The following is a 21,078-nucleotide window of genomic DNA, read 5'->3' as shown; positions in this document are numbered from 1 at the left end:
GCCTAGTGGAAATATAATTCGATGGTGAGCCTGTAACAAAGGTTTTGGACATTTTTGCTGGGCTGCCATGTCTTCACAGGGCAGACATATCCATTGGGACAGGCGGAATTTCACACACCTAATTACATTGGCTGCCATCTATATCAGCGGCTGCAGGGATGTGCGGGGAGCCGGCATTGCAGGGGCGGCTTAAGGTCTGTGGGGGCCCTGGACAACAACATTGTGAGGGCCCCCACAGACAACCCCCCCCTTCCCCCAGACACATCCCCCTCCCCACCCACAGGGGAGGTTGCTACCTGGGCAGTGCAGGTGGGCAGGGGGTCCCTGCAGCGGTCTAAGCAGTCAGCGCCGTGGTCCCTGTAGCGTATGGGAAGTCAGCGGCGGGGTCCCTGCAGCAGATGGGAACTAGTAGCGGTATTGGCTACTAGTTCCCATCCGCCGCAGGGACCCCACCGCTGACTTCCCCCATCCGCAGCAGGGACCCTGGCGCTGACTGCCCAGACCGATACAGGGACACCCTGCCTGCCTACGCTGCCCGACCACGCTGCCCAAGCACGGGGCGTCAGGAGCCCCACAGAGGGCCCTTATGTGTGGGTCGTGGACCACAAGGGAGAATAGCCCCTGTCAGTCTGGATCCCCCCTGTCAGAGAACCAGCAGTTGGGATTCCGATGTCAATATACTGACTATCGGGACTCCGATTGTCATCCGGCACCCCATTTAAGTAGGATTGCATTTATAATGCAATTTCAGTGGAATATTACTGCCCAGGATTGCATTGTAATATGCGATCCTAACATGCAGATGTATGTTCCAGCAGTAGCAGGGACAGAGGCGCCGAAAGGAGCCCATCCCTGTGATGCGCTCAGTTGGGTCCCGGTGGGTCTGCGCATGACCCCCAGCCAACCTGCTGACCGCACTGCCGGCGGGGCAGTGTGGTCTGTAGCCCATAGGCTACACAGGGCTTGCACCATCTCAAAATGGTAGTAGCCCAGGGATCCAATGTGATATTGATACATCAAGCAGCATCGCACCCCCCATATAAACATAAGGGGAGATGGCTGCTGGTGGAGCAGGAGGGATCAGACATTCCTGCTGTGGTCCTTACTGACATTAGGGGAATAGTTAATATTTGCAGCTAACCGCTGAAAAAAGGTGTTTTGGGGGATGTAGCCACAAATATTAAATGATAAATTGGCCCCTATATCCCTCAGTGTGTACAGGGCTTTACTTAAGATGAATAGGATCTAACCCTAGGAGTCCACCTTGGTTATTTGCTCAGGTATACTATCTTAATCCTCTCTTCACTAGTTCAAACAAATGCAATATTAGCTACATTCCTAGGTTTGAGATAACAGGCCAAAGGTCAAATCACTATCTAAAGCTGTAGGTACAAAAGGTTAAATAAAAGCAATGTTGTATATGTCCAATCTTTTGTATATTATAGAGCAAGTGAGGCCAAACTCAGACTCTGCCAACAAAGTCAGCATATAGAGCCTGATTCAGACCTGTTCGCACGACCGCAAATTCACAACAGCGAGTGATCAGTTAAGGCGTCGTGCCGCGCCAGTGAAATCCTGCATTGTGAATGAATGTGCTCGCTGTGCGAATGGATGTGTATGGATGCACATCCATGCGCACCAGTGCAAATATGTCCATAGTCCTTTATAACAGGCTCATTTTTACACTGGTCATTACAGGCACCACTTAGCCCTGGGCTTACTTGGCGCTGCAATGGAATACAGGTACATTTTGGCTGCTGCTGACATCACAAACTCTCCCCTAACAGGCTAAGTCACGCCTGCATTTTCCCTGTCACGCCCAGCATTTTTCTTGCCACTCTCCAATGAAATGACCGGTCTCCACCCTCACACTCCCACTGAATGTTAATCACCATGCGTACGGTCAGCAAATAGAAAAAGTTGCAGGGCGTGACCACAGCTGGGCAGTGTGCAAGCATATTGCAGATGATACGCATGCGCAGTTCGTCGATAATCGGCCTCTGTGCAAAATTGGGCCCATGGAAACAGGTGTGAATTGGGCCCATAGCTCGGGCCGATCCAGGTTCTCCTGTTGGGGATAACACGGAAAGAAGGAAGGGAAAGATTGTACTTAAGTACTCAGGAGTAGCACTTCCTGTGTTAATAGCTGAAAAACCATCCAAGCAGAACTTATAATGCAAGAGGTATTGGTCATTGATCAGTTGCTGGGCGTGGGTCTTGAATACTGGAAACCTGTAGTTCTGCTAGCTTGTAAAGAGAGGCAGGGGAGTCCTTGGAGAGGACGAGGCCTGCTGCTGGGTGCGGCACTGGGAGCAGTATGGTCTGAGCACTCTAGTGCTCAGTCCCTACGGCACATGTGCGAACCTCCACTGCGCATGCGCTCCTGCCGCGAGACTCCAGAGGGTAAGTATTTCCAAAATGGGTGCAGTGTGCACGATGTGGGTCCCCTGGGAGTCAGGGACACATGTGCACAGCACACACTGCACTTATTATATCAGGCATTCCCAACCACGGTCCTCAAGGCACACCAACAGTGCAGGTTTTAGTGATATCCAGGCTTCAGAACAGACGGATTAATCAGAATCACTCAGGTACTAATTAGGTCACCTGTGCTCAAGCCTGGATATAACTAAAACCGGTACTGTTAGTGTGCCTTGAGGACCGTGGTTGGGAATGCCTGCATTATAGATACGCCACTGAGGAGAGAAAATACATTATCATTTAACTACTGCGTGGTGATTGTCTTGGACACTAATTTGATCAATTAGCCACTAGATCATTTTTATATTCCAAATTAATGAAATATTCTACCTGCTTCAGTGAGGTCTACAGATGTACAATAATTACATTTACATTCCAGGTATAATGAAGGTACCACTAAATAATTTCTCACCTTCACACAGGGAGTGATCAAGGTCAGACCGTTTGTTACCGTTTTCAAGTGGTAGAAATCAATGAGCTTATTCATATCTGGAAAGATGTTGGTGTTATTCAAGCGATATTCTCCATGGCTGTTCCGAAGGATCTTGAAATGTTTTACAGTGTCCTGCATACGCACTGAGACATAAAAATGCAAATAATGTGTCAAGCAGGGGTTAAAGTGGGGGGGACCTGATGAGGTGGAACTGATCTGCCTCATGGGGGGAAAAGGGGAATCAGGTGGTAGAGGGACATGAGATCCCCCCACCTTACCAGGATCACTTTAAGCCCTGGTGTTAAGTATAAATCTCACAATAAATAATAATGCATATTATACATATGGAGCCCCCGTCATTCAGTTGGGGGCTGGCGATAGAATCGCCAGCTGCTGGAATGGGGAGCGTGCACATAAGACGTTCATGCACCCCATTCCGGCGGAGCTCTCTGCCGCCTTCCACCGCCTCCAAGCAGAAATCCCCCCCCAACCCTGCCCATCTCCCTGAAGCAGAGATGGGCAGGGTTTCCGCTCACCACAGCCGAGTGATTGGGATGTGCGTGCATGTGTGACGCTCACACGTCCCAGTAAGATGGAGCACCTCTCCACCGGCGCTCGCCAGAGGGGCATTCTGGCAAGCACTGGAGCTGCATGAGAGGCATTCCATCTGTATACCGCAGTTAGAAGGTCTATCTTTTAGATCAGCAGGACAGATGTAAACATACACACACACACACACACACATATATATATATACTAGGTGATTCATCGCGCCCTACGGGCGCTCTTCACACCGTCGTAAGGGGCTGCGCCCCCTTAACCTGTGTACGCAGTTATTGTGAGGGTTGGGTGGTATGGGTGGGGAGGAGGTGCTTGGGGGTGGTGTGGGTAGGGGAGTGGTGGCTTTGGGGATACTGTGTGTGGTGGAGTTGCAGTGGCGGGGTTGGGCCGTGTGGGTCGTGTCATTTGGTTAGGTGCCGAGACGATTGTGGGTGAGTGAGGTGGGGGTGCTGTACTTGGGTTGGGGGTGCAGCAGTTGTTGGAGGTGCGGGGTGGGTGAGGGATGGGGTGTGAGTGTGTTGTGGATGGGGTAGGGGCGGGTATTGGTGTACTGCGGGTGCTGGAGGTGTGGTTGTGGTGTTTTGCAAGTGGATGCTGTTGTGCTGTGAGTGGGTGGGGTGGTGTGGGTGGGGGAGTGGTGGGTTTGGGGATACTGTGTGTGGTGGAGTTGCAGTGGCGGGGTTGGGCCGTGTGGGTCGTGTCATTTGGTTAGGTGCCGTGACGATTGTGGGTGAGGGAGGTGGGGGTGCTGTACTTGGGTTGGGGGTGCAGCAGTTGTTGGAGGTGCGGGGTGGGTGAGGGATGGGGTGTGAGTGTGTTGTGGATGGGGTAGGGGCGGGTATTGGTGTACTGCGGGTGCTGGAGGTGTGGTTGTGGTGTTTTGCAAGTGGATGGTGTTGTGCTGTGAGTGGGTGGGGTGGTGTGGGTCGGGGAGTGGTGGGTTTTGGGATACTGTGTGTGGTGGAGTTGCAGTGGCAGGGTTGGGCAGTGTGGGTCGTGTCATTTGGTTAGGTGCCGTGACGATTGTGGGTGAGGGAGGTGGGGGTGCTGTACTTGGGTTAGGGGTGCAGCAGTTGTTGGAGGTGCGGGGTGGGTGAGGGATGGGGTGTGAGTGTGTTGTGGATGGGGTAGGGGCGAGTATTGGTGTACTGCGGGTGCTGGAGGTGTGGTTGTGGTGTTTTGCAAGTGGATGCTGTTGTGCTGTGAGTGGGTGGGTGGGGGAGTGGTGGGTTTTGGGATACTGTGTGTGGTGAAGTTGCAGTGGCGGGGTTGGGCCGTGTCATTTGGTTAGGTGCCGTGATGATTGTGGGTGAGGGAGGTGGGGGTGCTGTACTTGGGTTGGGGGTGCAGCAGTTGTTGGAGGTGCGGGGTGGGTGAGGGATGGGGTGTGAGTGTGTTGTGGATGGGGTAGGGGCGTGTATTGGTGTACTGCGGGTGCTGGAGGTGTGGTTGTGGTGTTTTGCAAGCGGATGCTGTTGTGCTGTGAGTGGCTGGGGTGGGGTGGTGTCGTGGGTGGGTGTGGTGGTGTTGTGGGAGGTTGGGGTGCCAGGGAGGTTGTTGGGGTGTGTTGTGGGTGGGGTAGTCACAGTTGTGAGGATACTGCGGGTGTTGGAGTTCCACATGCGGGGTGTTTTCGGATGGGTGGTGTAGGTTGGTGAGGTGAAGGGGTGGAATGGTTGAGAGACTGGCAGTTGCGGGGGTGGTGAGGGTGCCGGATAGATGGGTGCATGGGTACCGCAGATGGTGAATTTGCCTGGTGCGCGGGGGGAGGGGGTCTGCGGTACCTGCTGCGGAACCCGGTGTAGAATGAGGAGGTGGGGAAGTGATGCTGGGGATGGTTTGTGGGTAGGGGGTGCTGGGAAACCTGCCAGGGGAAAGAGGAGGTATGGCGGTGAGAACAATGGAAGATGCTGGGGGGGGGGGGGGGGGGGTTTAGGGGGGGGATGCTGGGGGGGGGGGGGGGTGCTGCAGGGGGATGTTGGCGGGGCTGGGGACCTTGTGAGGGGGGAGGGAGGGGGCAGTGGGTGGGGGGATATAGGTACCTTAACCTGGGACCTATGTACTATAGCAGGTGACGGCAGAGGTCTGTGATCGGGATGGGGGGAGAGTGAGTGTCTGTGGCATTCAATAGAAGTAAATATTTGTGGGGGATGAAATGGAATTGAGTATGTAGGGGCAAAAAGCAAATGTCCAGATCCAAACAACATTAGTGGTAAGCAGAGAGCGGGGTCCCGCTTGCTGCTGCTTACCCTCCTTGTAGTATGTAGTGCAGAGTGTGGTCCGTTCTGTGCCTGTGCTGCCATCTGCTATGTGTGACAGCAGCGCTCGACCCCCCGGAGACCCGCTGCTTTGGGGGGGGTAGTTACTTTCGCCGCCGCTGCTGGGTAGCGCCGGGGGGGAGGGGTCATCCCCCGGTGAGCTGTTTATTGCAGGGGCGCTAATTTGAAGCGGTGTTGACTGGGCCTCATCCCCCAGAGCTGTTTACTGCAGGGGTGTGAAGCGGCGGGCAGCGTTGACTTGGGGGAGGGGGGGGGGGGGCATATCACCCGGTGATTCCGCTGCTTCAGGGGCGCTAGTGTGATGCGGCAGCCGGTGAGTGAGTTGGGGGGGGCGAGTGACCCGGTGTCATCAAGGGGCGGTGAGGGTGTCCGGAGAGCGAGGCGGGGGGGGGGGGGGGCGGTGTGTAGCCGTGGGACCTGGTGTCATCAAGGGGCGGTGTAGCCATCGGGCGGTGTTTGGGTGTGTATGGGCGGTCATGGGGAGTGGCTGCCGAGGAGGGGGCGGATAATGTGGGAGCTGCTGTGTAGAACAGAGGGCAAGGGGGTGATGTGTAGAACGGAAGTGGCCAGGATTTGCAGTGTGGCTAACGGTGGACGGGCCTGTCAATCAGCCGTGAAAGCCCGCCCAACGTTACCTACACTGCTTGTGAGTGACAGATCTGGCTAAATATATAAGAGATGTGAGTGTAAAAGGTAAGGTTGTGTGTTTTGTGAGTGGTGTAGGGTGCAGGAGTTAATAGAGATATAGGGTAAGTAGTGTGAAGCATGTGGCATGGAGTTGTGAGTATTGTGAGGCATGGGTCTGTGCGCACGCGCGTGTGTGAGTATTGGAGGCATGGATGGGTGTGTGTGTGTGTGTGTGTGTAGTTGTGAATACTGGAGGCATGGATGTGTGTGTGTGTGTGTGTGTAGTAGTGAGTATTGGAGGCATGCATGTGTGTGTGTGTGTGTGTGTAGTAGTGAGTATTGGAGGCATGCATGTGTGTGTGTGTGTGTGTGTGTGTGTCTAAACCCACACAATATAGTGTGAGATGAAATGTTTAAGGGAGGAGAGGTGTGTTAGAAGAGGCGTTGTTGGTGAACTGTTATGGGGTGGTGAGTGGTACTTACATATGGTGGTGGAGAGTGACGTTTGGTGGCAGCAGGTTATGGAGAGTGTAAATAGATGTGGGGATGTGTAAGGTGAAGTAGTGTGAGGTGCATGTGTATTGCAGATGTGAGTGTAAAAAGTGAGGTTGTGTGTTTTGTGAGTGGTGTAGAGTGCAGGAGTTAATAGAGATAAAGGGTAAGTAGTGTGAAGCATGTGGCATGGAGTTGTGAGTATTGTGAGGCATGGGTGTGTGTGTGTATAGTTGTGAGTACTGGAGGCATGGATGTGTGTGTGTGTGTGGTAGTGAGTATTAGAGGCATGCATGTGTGTGTGTGTAGTAGTGAGTATTGGAGGCATGCATGTGTGTGTGTGTGTGTGTGTGTGTGTGTGTGTGTGTAGTAGTAGTGAGTATTGGAGGGATTCAGTACTGAATCCCGGCGGTCGGGATCCCGGCGTTCAAAATCCCGACGCCGGAATCCCGACAGCCAAAATGCCGAGGCCCCCACTACCCCATGGGGGGAGAGGGGTTGGTGGTGTAGTGGTATGGGGTGGTGGGATTGTACTTAGGGTCCTGTACAGTGGTGGTTTGCTGCAGCAGGTTAGTGAGAGTGCGGTAAGGGAGGAGAGGTGTGTATGAAGTGGCGTTGTTGATGGTGTAGTGGTATTGGGTGCTGGGTGCAATAAGGCTGCTAAAGTTGTAAATGCAGCACGTACTGGGCTGCGATGGAAACCCTGGTGTGTTGAGGACTTTAGCACACCTATTATGGCACTCAGCACCCCATGGTGGGAGAGGCGTTGGTGGTGTAGTGGTATGGGGTGGTGGGATGGAAGTTTACAGTGGGGGTCAGTGGCAGCAGGGGTGAGAGTGCGGTAAGGGATGAGAGGTGCGTTAGATGCGGGGTTGGTGGTGTAGTGGTATGGGGTGTTGGGTGCCACAGTAAATGCTGCACGTACTGGGCCTGTTTAATACTTGAGCACACCTATTATGGCACCCAGCACCCCATGGTGGGAGAGCTGTTGGTGGTGTAGTGGTATGGGGTGGTGGGATGGTAGGTCGGGTCCTGTACAGTGGTGGTCAGTGGCAGCAGGGGTGATAGTGCAGTAAGGGAGGAGAGGTGTGTTCGAAGCGGCGTTGGTGGTGTAGTGGTATGGGGTGTTGGGTGCCATAAGCCTACTACAGTTGTAAATGCTGCATGTACTGGGGCTGTTTACTACTTTAGCACACCTATTATGGCACCCAGCACCCCATGGTGGGAGAGGCATTGTAGTGGTATGGGGTGGTGGGATGGTAGTTAGGGAGCTGAACAGTGGTGGTCAGCGTCAGCAGGGGTGACAGTGGGTTGGTACTTACTGTGAATTAGAGTGTTGGTCAGCGGCAGCAGGTCATCCAGAGTGCGTCGTGAGGAGGGGCTGGAGGGTGGCGCTGGGTGGCATGATGTCCAGGACAGCATCGTGCAGCGGCAGCTGTGGGCAGCTTGAGGCAGCAATGGCAGGCGGCAGGTGGCAGGCTAGCGGTGCACTGTGCACCTGCGATCCGGGCGGCTGTGGGCGGGCAGTGTGTGCGGAGGCAGCCTCACATCTCGGCTGGATCTGCTCTCTGCTGCGGCGTAATGTAGCTGGCAGCGGCTGGCGGTGCGCTGTGCGGGCGGCTGTGGGCGGGCAGTGTGTGCGGAGGCAGCCTCAGCACTGCTGTCCGTCTGTGGATCCGGCCGGGTGTGGGGGGATGCGCCTTTGGACGGCGTGTAGTAAGGGGCGGGCAATGTGGGCGGAGCCAGCGAGACACAGTTCTGGCCGGATGTGTGTGGGGGGGGGGGTGCGTCCTCGGACGGAGGGTATTTGTGCTGGGAGGGGCGGTGTGGGCGGCGGGAGGGGCGGTGTGGGCGGCAGAGAGAAGGTGAAGGGGGTGGGGTTGGGGGCATGCTGTGCACCCGTGGGGCAGAGGGGGTGGGGGTGTTTGCGCTGAGGGGGTTGGTGGGCGGTGACTTGCTGCAGCTGCCTGGTGTAGAAGCCAGGGCAGTGTATGACGTTGGCCAGGTCTGTGTGTATGTGGAGCCCCGCCCACCGTTAGAGACTGGGTTTGAGTGACAGATCTGGCTAAATATATAAGAGATATATAGATGACTAAGTAAGTTGTAGAAGTACAGCTGTGTCCTTATGCATTGTTGCCACGATGATTGAAACTTGTGAGAATCACATGTGCGTGCGTATGCTCATACCTGTGATCTATTTGCACTGAATGGTAAAACCACAGGTGCAAGCATATGCAGCATATTCCTGCACAGCATTGCCACAATGCGCATATGCATATCTCGGAAACATATGCAGTTGCATTGTGCATGCAGCCAAACTGTGACAAGACTTAGGAGTCTTTTTATAAAGCAGTGATAACAGAAGTGAAGGGAGCCATTAGAGACGTTGCCCATGGTAACCAATCAGCTGCTGAGCATCATTTTTATAAAATGACTTTGAGAAATGTTACCTCAACGCTGATTGGTTGTGATCCACTGGCTCACTTATCCTCTCACTGCTTCGTGAATAGATCTCTTAATATGCCAGAACAACATATTTCCTTATCTTCCTATATTTAAAGAACCTTACCTGCGATCGTCAGGGCTACTGTGCCACCGTGATGTCTCACAATACAGTCCATGTAACCAACCACAACAACTCATATGTAGAAAAGTGATTATTCCATGCAAGTAGAGATACAAAGTAACAACTATTTGTAGCCATTTGATACATTTCCTGTGGCTAAGATCAGAGGCGTACCTAGATAATCGTGGGCCCCATAGCAAAAGTTTGTAAGGGCCCCTTATTTAGCAACTGATGGTGATAAATGTGTGTAAAACATATACTTAGACAGCAAAGATGGGCCCCCTTCAGCTCTGGGCCCCATAGCAGCTGCACCCCTTGCACCTATGGTAGTTACGCCCTTGGCTAAGATGCTTAGTTGTAAAGTTCCATACACACTGGGTGATTTTGCTGTATGCTGACCGATGATGGGGAAAATCACTGGGCTAAAAAACGCTCAGTGTTTTTCACCTATTTTTAGCAATTTTCCCAGGGCAGGGGGTGGACGGCTTTCCATAGCAGGACGCTATGGCGTCGCTCATCTGCTGGTAATACCTGGGGTGTATGGGCCTTTTAGATTACAAGAAGCAGCATTTAACCCTTTATGTGCCAAGTGAATTTGTCAAAACTGGTGTGAAAATTGCCAAACAAACGTTTTTTTCCATCATAATCACCTGTAATGTTTACCTTATATAGGAAATATAATTTTTTTTACACAACATATTTTATTTTAATTTATATAACAAATGTGAGCGACACTGGCATTTTTAGCGGATATTTTGCACATCTCTTACAGAGATGTTAGCACTCAAAGGGTTAACATTTATTTTCATCTACAGTTTACTTGTGTCATACGCTCATAGAATTCCAATTATTTTGTCATTTGATAGTCATTCAGATAAATGCAAGATGGGGCAGCATGGACGGTGTAATGGTTAGAATTACTGCCTCACAGAACTGTATTGGGTTAACACGAAGCATAATCCTCAATAACTGCAGTGATCAGGTGACACAGATGCCAGCATCAGGGTTATTTGGATTGCCCCTGGCAAACCAGTTACCCAAAGTCAATGGATACCCACCTATGTTTCTATGTAACACTGGCATGTAATATTAGCACAGCAAAGTGACATTCATATTAGGCAGCCCAATCCCAGGACTCCTGACACGGCACTGAGCTGGGAACTTCTTAGAAGCAGTCCTTCAGTGGGTGGGCGGGAATGGGCAGAGAGGGGAGGACACAGTAATGGGCATGGCCTAAATCTCAGGATCCCAACAATCCCAATCCAGAGATTGGCATGACTAATTTAGATTTTAACTTTGAAATGATTTGGAGTCAGGTGCATATGCTGCTGATACAAAGGTGTATACTTTTCCTGACCTAATGTAAATGGTCCGGCATACATTTTCGTGACTAAAGCCCCATACACACGGGCAATTTCTGCTTAGCATGGGTGCTAAGCAATGCAGTGCAAGCGATTTACCTTGCGCTTCCTGGCTAAATCGACCATACACACATAGTGATCTGTCCTAATCACTGATCTTTATGCACATGCAGGCGATCTATCTAGATTTTGCCTCAATGTGTTAAAGATCTGATCAGGCGATATCAACGCCATAACCGTGCATCGCCATCGCTATGGGGTGTACACACAGAACAATTTGTGCTTCATTTCTAAGAGATCTAGACAGGAGGAAACAACCCCCCCGTTTGTATGCTCCTGTGCACCCATTTAGCTACTATCTCTGCAACAGACCCAGGTATTTTACCACAATTGCTAATTGTATTGATAGGTGATTTTCTATTATAAAGAAAGCTAATGTTGCTTCTCATCTCTGTGGAGTGTTATTTGTGCTGACGGCCACTAGATGGCACCTAAAGGACCAAATAACTCTTGTGCGCTGCAAGTCGGTCATGTCTACGAGTTGGTAACTAGTTGCAGTAGTAAGGAAATACAACACAATAAAACATACAGTACCTGCCTGATTTTAATGACCTCCCTACAGGAGATCCTAAAGACAAGGTCCAAGTGTCCAAGGTTCAAGTTGCAATTGCAACATACTATTTAAAAAAAAAAAAAACTATCTAATTTCTGGGAGAAACCAGGGGGCAAATTTACTAAAGCTTCTAAAAGTGAGGATGTTGCACATAGCATCCATTTAAATTCTGTCTAACATTTTCTAAGATGCAATAGAGAAATGATAGCTAGAATCTTATTAGTTGCTATGGTCAATATCCCCCAGTTTTCACTTTTTGAATTTATTCCTGGACAGGAGATACCGGTGGCTGGTGATGGGGACAAACTATTTGTGCAATTAAGCCTATATGTAAAAACAGCACAATTAGCATAGAATCCCATCTAAGCCAACACCTCCCTTCATGGACTGCGATTAAAGGTATTATTCTCCTACCCACTTCACTAGGAGGAGGAGTTCCCACTCATATGCCGATACAGGGGGGGGGGGGGGGGGGCTTTATGTTTATCCTTTATATTATACCTTAGCGGATGTTACAAAAATGTTTTGCGAGTCCTTGAAACACGCAAAATGAGAAAATGCAGCAGCATTGCAAAGACATTTATATTTTCTATCTCTTCCATGAGAGTACAGTTATTAGCACAAATTTGATACATATAAATACCTAGAATTAATAATGTTCACGTGGTGCAGGTATCCTTTGTTATTCGATTATACAATTTACGCTGGTATATGCCTCCCAACTGTTTTGTAATTTTTGTAAGCAGGATGTCCAATTCTTTTTAGACATCCTGCTTACCACTGCAGACAACAGTGTCATTTGGGGGGAGGGGCAGTTAGAGTGCGCACAGTATCTATTCACAACAGACATAGGGACTGGGGGCATGGCCAGCAGCTCACAGAGTGCTGGCCATGCCCCCAAAATGATGCAAAAGATAGGCGTGTCTTATGGTAGCATAATTCCAACTAAGCCACGCACCCTTTTGGCCCCAGAGTGGCTGCCTTGCACAGATGTCCCTACTTCTGGGACTGAAATGTTGAGAGGTATGGTGGTATTCCTACAGAAATGCACACTGGCAAAACTAAATGGATGCGGGTGTGTTGCTTGCACCCAGGTGTCACCCTCGAAAGGGGTGACACCAAAGTGCCGGCTCTCATGCAGTGACAGGAGTTAGGTCATACTTGCCTACTTTTGAAAACTAGTTTCAGGGAGATTATAGTTGGTAATAGAATTTTGCACAGTGCCCCATTGAGGGGGCATGTCATACTCCACCCAACAGAATGTCTAGTTCCATATATGGAGAGATTGTGAAAAGTGATTGTGAACATGGCACCTAGAAGCGTGGGTGTGTACTGCTACATTTGAGAGGAATCTTTTAAAATGACTTATACCCAAATGTAGATGAGCCCCAAAGCAGTTAGTAAGAGATACTATACTTGGTAAAGTGCTGGGAAATGGTGCTGATTATTCCATGTAAATGTATCTGTCTCTCATTCCTTTTTTTCCCAAAAATGTAACAGCGAAATGTGGGCTAGGTGAAATGAGGGAGATTGCTAGACTAATGAGGGAGAGAGGGAGATTGCTGCTATTTCAGGGAGTCTCCTGCAGAATGCAAGAGGGTAGGCAACTATGAGTTAGGTGCTGCAGTGTGACATACCTTTCACCTTTCCTAATATTCATGGGCCCTCCCTTTTCTTTGTGGGACGGTCCTGCCTGGGGCCGGCAGTGTCCCATGGTGGGGTGAACAGTTGGGAGTCCCCCATGCTACCTGCGTATGCACACATGCTACCTGCGTATGCGCACAGCATCTATTCACGGCAGACCGGGGGATGGGGGTATGGCCAGCAGCTCACAGAGCTCTGACCATACTCCCAAACGGTGAAATGGGGGCGGTGCCCGGAATCCCCACGAATCCACACCCCCTTTTAAGCAGGCCATGCCCCTTAGCGGTGCCCGGAATCACGCTTTGCATATCTACAAATTTGGGAGGTATGGTCACCGGTGTGCTACACCTGCAGCGGCATTGCAGGAGGTGGATGGCGGCGATGGTCTGCACCCATGGACAAAACCAATGAAACCACTCTGCTTTCCCCACGCCCATGATGAGGGTGTGGGGGGCGGTCAGCTGACATCATTGAATGTCAGCTGCCCTCCTGCTTCCCGTACATTGAGCATGCATATCACCAGAGAGTATCTTAGATTTGCTTGCACCTTCCAAATCATTTGATGGTTGCCGAACATTGAATGATTTCGCCCCCGCACTGGTTTTAAAGCCAGTTAAGATGGGCATTCCCCATCACTTGTACATGGCAGATTATGAGTAAAGCTCCCCTTACTTTCACAGTCCAAAATATACAGTGAAAGAAATCATCTATATTATTAGTTAAACTGATGACTTTGCTTTTACTTTCTTATTTGTGTTTGTGCCAATGGTTATACAAAGAATTTTATTTTAATTTTCAAGCAAAAAATCTTTTTGGTATAGAGGTAAAATGGTTTCCTTCCGCCAAACTAGTGTTACCTGAGAGGGCATACACAAAGTCCTGCTTATCACTAGCACGAACCAGGAACGATCCAGTCTCATTCCCCTCTTTCATCAGTAGATTTGCAGCTTCGGTCCTTGACAATTCTCCAAAAAACCATCTACAGAGACAGACAGATGCAGTCAGAGTGCATGAATAGTCGGCAGCCAATGCTAAATATATGTTTACTGCATCTGATGTTATACATAACATTTGGAAGTTGCTTACTACTGCAGTATGTTTTTTTTTTATGTACAGCTAATTTAATGAATTGTTCAGTTTACAGTGTGACTATCTAATTACAGTGGAGGCAGCCATTTTAGCATACATGTGCTGCATAAAGGCCCATACACACTAGAAGATTTTCATTTCAAAAGACTTAGCCAAAATCTCTCATAGATATATCTGTCACCAAAGTAGTGTGTACACACTGAGCTATTTTCCCCAATGAGCAAGAGATTTTTAGGAGGCAAAAGAGTTTTCTGAAAATCTTTCATATAAAAGGATATTTACATGGTGGGCTGGGTTTGAATTCCAAGGGTGGGAGCAGCGGACATTTTATTCAGTGCATTTATGTTCTTAGGACCTGATTCTGAACTAATCACTGGGCTTTGTATATTCGGAGCCCAGCGAACAGGTAAATGCCACCCCACTCTGCTCCGACTGGGCAAAATCCCGCCCAACTACAATTTAATTTGCCGTCGTGCACGTAGGGAGAAATCTGTTCACTTGCGCCAGCAATGTATACGTTACTGCCATAACAAAATATACATTGAGGGGCAGTGGCGGCAGTAACATATACATTGTTGACCTGCGCCGGCAGTGTATACATTACCACCATAAAAAATATACATTGGTGGCCAGTGTCAGCAGTATTCCCCCCCCCACCCCCCCACATTATGTCACAGCCAGGGTAGGTGCTAGGGTGTTCGGCGCCCCCCTGCATGTTTTAAATCTATGGCCTATCGCAAGTCAGCTCCTCATTTGAAATAGCTGTCTTGGGGTAGACCCAGATGGTTTCCCTACATCAGTGTTTTTCAACCACTGTGCCGTGGCTCTCTAGTGTGCCTTGAGCTGTTCTCAAGTGTGCCCCCAGATCTAGAGATGCCCAAACCAGTTTACAGCAACCACCAGTTCAACTGTTATTTACTGTTCTCTTCTTTTCATGTAAAGGGCCAATGTATTTTATTTTTGATTGTTCTTTATAGGGGGGCCAATAGGTTTGTTTTTTTCCCTGTGGGGGCCAATGTGTTTTGCCCTGTGGGGATCTCATGGTGTGCCTTGGCAATTTTAAAATCTTATTTAGTGTGCCGCAAGGTAAAAAGGTTGAAAATCACTGCCCTACATAGATAGCACAGGATAACTGAACAGGTCCCCCCAAGATGAAGAGACACGGAGCATAGCTCCGCCCCCAACACCATGAAGCCTTTCCCTCATGTTTTGATTGGACCATGGACAAGTTAGTTAAAGAAAAGGGATGACCATCGACTGGCAAAACCATATTCCATAGTATGCTGCAATCAATGGCCCCTTGCAATATGACCATCAATGTCAACCATCTATTGCGACCACACCAATGGCAATTTTGGGCTGTAACTTTATTGCACTGGCGGTTGCCAGTGCAATAAAATGTTCTTTTGTTCATTGCAGCGCATCGTGCGTGACTTCATGATGTCACGCAATAATGCTGAGACAGGCAGGGGAGCCACAGCAGTGGGCAGCCAGGAGACAGCAGCAGGGGGCCAGAAGTCATCAAAGAAGATAAGTGTGGTGGCTGGAGAGAAAATTGGGTTGGCTGGGGCAGGAGTCTGCAGGGTTAATTTTTGTTGTTAGTGATATTATATATGTGATATTATATATTATTTTGTGTGCAGTGGTGCTTATATGTGTGTGTGTGTTTGTGTGTGGGGGGCACAGGTACTAATTGGACAGGCCTGGGCTTTTTGGAGGACCCCAGGTCTGTGCTTCCCCCTCCCTGCTTTCGTGTCAGCCTGCAACTGCCTAGTGGGTTCACTGAGGCTGCTGCTGACCGTAGTTTACCTCCTCTGTCTGCAGTAGGGAGATATTTTATTTGTTTAATGGTACTTATGTATTATCTGGACTTCCATGTTAAATGCACCCTATTTTTTCATACCCCTACTATCCAACTACGCATGGAGTTGAGTTTATATAGTGTGGCGAGCGCAGCGAGCCACCGTGCCTGAAGCATGGCGAGCGCAGCGAGCCCCGCGGTCTCATAAGAAAAACGGGAGCCCAGATATTACATAAGTACCTGTTTAATCTTCTGGGATTAGGCTATGCCCCCTACACAGAGCTAGTTTAAGGAGGGCCCCAGGGGGTATGTTACCCCCTGAGCCTGCTTTCAAAGACCACCACGCCATCGCCCGGAGGTGCAGGCCTCATGTAGCAGCACCTCCCAGCAGCCTACAGCATCCCGGAGTTGCCCAGTCTCCTGTGGCCACATCGAACAATGTCTTATTGCTAATAAATGCAGAGACTGATCCCCAGAGAAAGGGCCGGCAATCCTGGTTCTATGAGAGAAGGTTAGAGTGCTGCACAGGCAGCGGGACTGAGTATATGGATGTTGTGCTTCATAGTATACTCTAAGTTTCAATAGGGTTTATAGCTATAGTTTTTTTTGTGTGTATGCTGTGTATTGTATGTATGTACTTTGTGTGTATTGTATGTGTGTATGTATGTTCTGTGTGCATTTATATTCTGTGTGTCAGTGTAAGTATGCAGTGTGTGTAGTATATGTATGTATGCTGTATGTATGCAGTGTGTGTGTGTATTTGCATGTTTTCTGTGTTTGTATGTATGCAGTGTGTGTATATGTATGTATGTATGTATGTATGTATGTATGTATGTCTGCATGTATGTCTGCAGTGTGTGCTAATGTATTCTGTGTGTGAATATATGTATGCTATGTGCGTGTATTGTGTGTGCATGTATGCTAGGTGTGAATGAATGTATATATGTATGTATGCGTGTGTATGTGTGCTGTTTGTGTATGTTTGCTGTGTGTGTGTTTATAGGGGACTCCCTGTCTTAAGTACCCCGGGAGCCCTGGAGCCTTAATCCGGCTCTGCCCCTAACATCACCAGTCCCGGAAGGCTTTCTATGACCCCAGGTCTCTATAGGGTGGTGACAAAAACATCTAGCACTATTCTCCATGGAGATCGCTCAGCAATTGAAACAGCTGTACAAAACTCTGAAAACAGGGTTTTTACCACATTTTTTTTATTTAATTCAGTCTGTCTTCACCAATAACCCAGTTTCTGTTGTCCAGTAGAGGGAAGTCATGACATCACATGTGCTGCATTAACTAAAAAAAAAAAGTGTGAGTGCCTGTGCGGCACTGGCAAGAAGGCAGACACAAATATTGGCCTCCTGAGAATAGCTAGGTGATCTGAGAGGCTCAGAATACAAGGAGGACAGTAGCTAGAAAGACCAAAAGGGTAAAGTACCTTACAGTAGCAAAGGGCATGCTGACAATTCCACACCTCCTTCAGCTTCTGACAGTGATCATGCAGTGGTTGTGTGTTTTATTTGGATTTCGTATAAGCAGGGACATTTTAAGAGAGAAGAGGACCTGCGTGCAGCCTCAATCTTGGTCCTCCTTCTCTCTCGCATCAAGTAGACCCTGGCATTATGCCTGACTACTGCATATGTGCAGTTCCCGGGAAACGTTGCACCCATGTCTTGTTCCCAAGGATATCTCCAGTGCGTATTGCGCAAATCACTCGGAAAGGCCACGGTGGCCATTTACTGTGTGATTTGTGTCTGCAGTGCAGAGACATCACTGCAATACTCCAGAGGGAAAAGTATAATATATGGGTGTGGTGTGAGCCCCCTGGATGCACACACCATACCCATTATAGAAACGCCTATGTATAGAAGTGTTCCATAAAAGCGGCCATAAGAAACCTTATTTAAAATGCATGTAGCCATAGGGATCATTGTGTCTTATCACCAGTGGGAAAATGGATATCATGATTCCATTTGAACGTATATTTTATTTTATTTTTTATTTCTCCAAAAATGTAACAGCATGTGGTTTGGGTGTAATGAGGGAGATTACTAGACTTTTCAGGGAGTCTAGGCAACTATGGTACATAGACCCTGAGGGTAAAGTTTGGTGTGATAAAGTAGGTATTAGTTCAGGTACCCTAAAAAATGTGTACTGAGAACATTATTTCCCATAATATAATATATAGCAATGTTGCATAGTTTACTATACATGTTTTCTATTGTGCTTAGCATTGTTAGTGCTAAGCATTTTATCCAGCACTGCTTTACATGTTACATAAGTTAACCATGTCAGTCACTGTATTGCTCTCCTTGGTTACTTACGGCTGTTCCTCAACTGTTCCTTCCTCAACTAGGTAGTTATTAGGTGCATATCCCGTCTTGCCAGTTTTACTGCCATTCGCATTCAGTTTTTCCACAATCCACCAGTCCTGAGTCTTGTCCAGCACTTGGAATCGATCCCCAGCTTTGAAACATAAGCCCCCTGGAAAGCAGGCTTCAAAAGCCCACTGGCTAACGTATCTTTGTGCGGGCTTTTTCATCACTAAATATTCAGTCATCTTGTGTTCAGAGCTTATACTGAAGAGACTCACAACAGTCTTACATGTACAGTCAGCCAGGAAGATCAGACACCAGCCAGGAAGATCTATTTCACCAGCATGGACTTTCCAGTTCTGCTTTAATATCTGAGAGCCGGTGTACAATACTAATATTAGATTATAGTTGTTACCAGCTTATAAAATATGTAAATTGGGCCAGAGCAGCCAGTTATTACTACAGGTAGGTCATACAGTAAATCAGAATTTCTACCTTCACTTCCTCATTGAATTCACTGCTAGCTCTTGTGATAAGCACCTCTATGTGGATTAAAACAGCAATGAAAGGGGAGGAGACTGAAGAATCAACTGATTTATAACACTGCACCTTCTAAAGCGAGTAAATAAAAGCTCTCCAAGCAATGCTGGGATAGTACATTTCTGAGACACATTTCCTGTAATTTGCTTCTTATTGCCAGATGTATCAAGCTTCAAAAGTGATAAAGTGAAGTGTGATAAACAACCAGCCAATTAGCTCCTACCTGTCATATTTCAAACCCAGCTTTTAACATGGCAGCGAGGAGCTGATTGGCTGGTTGTTTATCACTTTAAACCAAATCCTCTTTAAACAAAGCCCATGCATACAAACTATCCAATTATTGGGCCATTCAGAAAATCATAGTCTGCTAGGCCCGATAATTAGGGCATGCGCACTTTAACAAACCATTTCAGACACAGGGTCTGCCACATCTGTGCTGTTAAGGGGTGCTGTTAAGTCTACTGTACAAGTCCTGGGGTGCTGGCAAGTCTGGCGTTTAAGTCTAGGGGTGCTTTGTATTGGAGAGAAATGGAGGACAAACAGGAAAAAATCAGGAATCACTTACTACTACTAGTGCTGAAGCTGCTGCCACCAGTCATGACATTGACCATGCAAGTCCATAAATGTTGTCTGCTCAGGTGATGCCCAATGTCATAGAAGTCATGTAAAAAGCCAAGAAGTTAAAAATGAATAACCCCCCAAAAATATAACTACCTGATGAGAAATTGACAATATACCATTTACAACACAAAGTGACAAGGAATGGCTAAGGCCTTGGCCTATGTTAACGACTCGCGGTTCAGCTTCTCATAAAGATAGAAGCCTTCCTCCCTCTCAATTTGTTTAAATTTAAAAAAAAAAGCTTGTCGGGTCAGATCAGTGAACAGACGTGTGGTGTGTGGGCTCCATTAATATCCTGTGTATTTATCCTGCTCTAGGGATCGTGGGGCTCCTGTTCCCTCTCACTTACTCTCCTGCCTCTCCTGTGCTGCCCGCGGCTCTCCCGTGTCTCCTGCATAGCCTGCTGCGACTATCCGGGCCTCTGATCTCTGTGCTGCCGGGCGCCATTTTGGATCCCTCCCTTCTGTTGACTCAGACTGTGGCCCTGCCTGAGGGCCACGCCGGAGGGTTTGAGGTTGGACGCGTTGCCGCCCTGGTGCCTTTAATGCGATCGGGGGACCGTGGAGAAGGTTAGTGACACCGACACTCACTTCTCCTGCAGAGACTTTCTAGGCCGCTGCCAGGGGCTACATTATTGTTGCCACCTCCTGGTCTGACCTCCCGCGGAGCGCCTGACTCCCCACGGTATACAGCATCATAGTATATCAGCTGCTACATACTATCTACCTCAAGCCCAGTGGTGTGCTAGCCACCACCGTTTCTTTCTGCATGAACTTGCTGCTCTGCACATTTATAAGAGCTGCCGTCTCTGGTATATATTTCAACATGACGGCTTCCCTGCAACACATACTACAGGCTATCTATGCCTCTGCCGACAGGCTCCTGGCCAGGCTCGCTGCCGTGCAGGGGAGCGACTTATACCCCTTTTACACCGCCGAAAAATCCGGGTCAGCGGCGGGTCAGACCCGGATCCGCGGCGGTGTAAATGGGGGGTATCCGTTTCCATTTACACGGGTCCTCTACCCAGGTCCTGACCTGGGTAGAACACGGATAGGACCCGTGTAAATGTCGGTGTAAATGGTCCCGCTGCGGGTGCAGGCACCCGCAGCGGGTCCACAGCGTGCAGCGCTGGGGAAGATGTTCCCAGCTGCTGCGGGAGGAGGGGGGTCCCTGCGGCTGCTGAGGAGAGGGGGGTACCTGTCAGCCTGCTGTGCTGGGGGTACGGGGGTGCTAGGGGTGCTGGGGGTACCTGTCCTGCCTGCGGTCGGATCTCAGCGGACAAGATGATGTGCGCCGCTGCTGTATCACCCCCCCGCATCCGGCAGCCGGTCCCTGCGGCGTATGGAGTGTCAGTATCGGCGGTCCCTCCAGCGCATAGGAACTAGTACTAGTTCCCATGCGCCAGAGGGACCCCCGCCACTGACACTCCATACGCCGCACGCCGCAGGGACCGTCTGCCGGGGAGGGGGGGGGGGGGGGGGGGGGTGGTACAGCAACGGCGCACATCATCTTCTCCGCTGAGATCCGACCGCAGACAGGACAGGTACCTTCAGCACCCCTTGCACCCCCCAGCACCCCGGTACCCCCAGGTACACCAAGCACAGCAGGCAGGACAGGTACCCTCCGGCACCCCCAGCACCTTAAAAAAAAAAAAAAAA

At 49.4% G+C, this 21,078-nt stretch overlaps 1 protein-coding gene across 11 annotated transcripts in view; it reads right to left on the bottom strand.

The window, feature by feature from the left end:
- The window catches only part of PTK6 (protein tyrosine kinase 6), a 53,745-nt gene extending 32,906 nt beyond the window's left edge, over nucleotides 1-20,839 (bottom strand). For 3 of the 11 annotated variants that reach the window (XM_083146739.1, XM_083146747.1, XM_083146748.1), the window contains exons 1-4: nucleotides 19,770-20,478; nucleotides 18,269-18,630; nucleotides 13,915-14,036; nucleotides 2,894-3,057 (exon numbers count right to left, since the gene is read on the bottom strand). In XM_083146739.1, the coding sequence (XP_083002865.1) occupies nucleotides 2,894-3,057; nucleotides 13,915-14,036; nucleotides 18,269-18,630; nucleotides 19,770-19,817 (696 nt within the window). In that variant the 5' untranslated portion in view covers nucleotides 19,818-20,478. Of the gene's footprint in view, nucleotides 1-2,893; nucleotides 3,058-13,914; nucleotides 14,037-18,268; nucleotides 20,479-20,617; nucleotides 20,633-20,669 lie in introns of those variants that run through there. The other 8 variants (XM_083146744.1, XM_083146745.1, XM_083146746.1 and 5 more) reach the window with 8 other exon arrangements.
- Nucleotides 20,840-21,078: the final 239 nt, after the last annotated feature.

This window comes from Crinia signifera, chromosome 6 (genome assembly GCF_055691185.1).
Source record: "Crinia signifera chromosome 6, ASM5569118v1, whole genome shotgun sequence".
Classification (NCBI taxonomy): domain Eukaryota; kingdom Metazoa; phylum Chordata; class Amphibia; order Anura; family Myobatrachidae; genus Crinia; species Crinia signifera.
The sequence above is the reverse complement of the archived record's forward strand: the minus strand, read 5'-3'. Positions and strand labels throughout refer to the sequence as shown.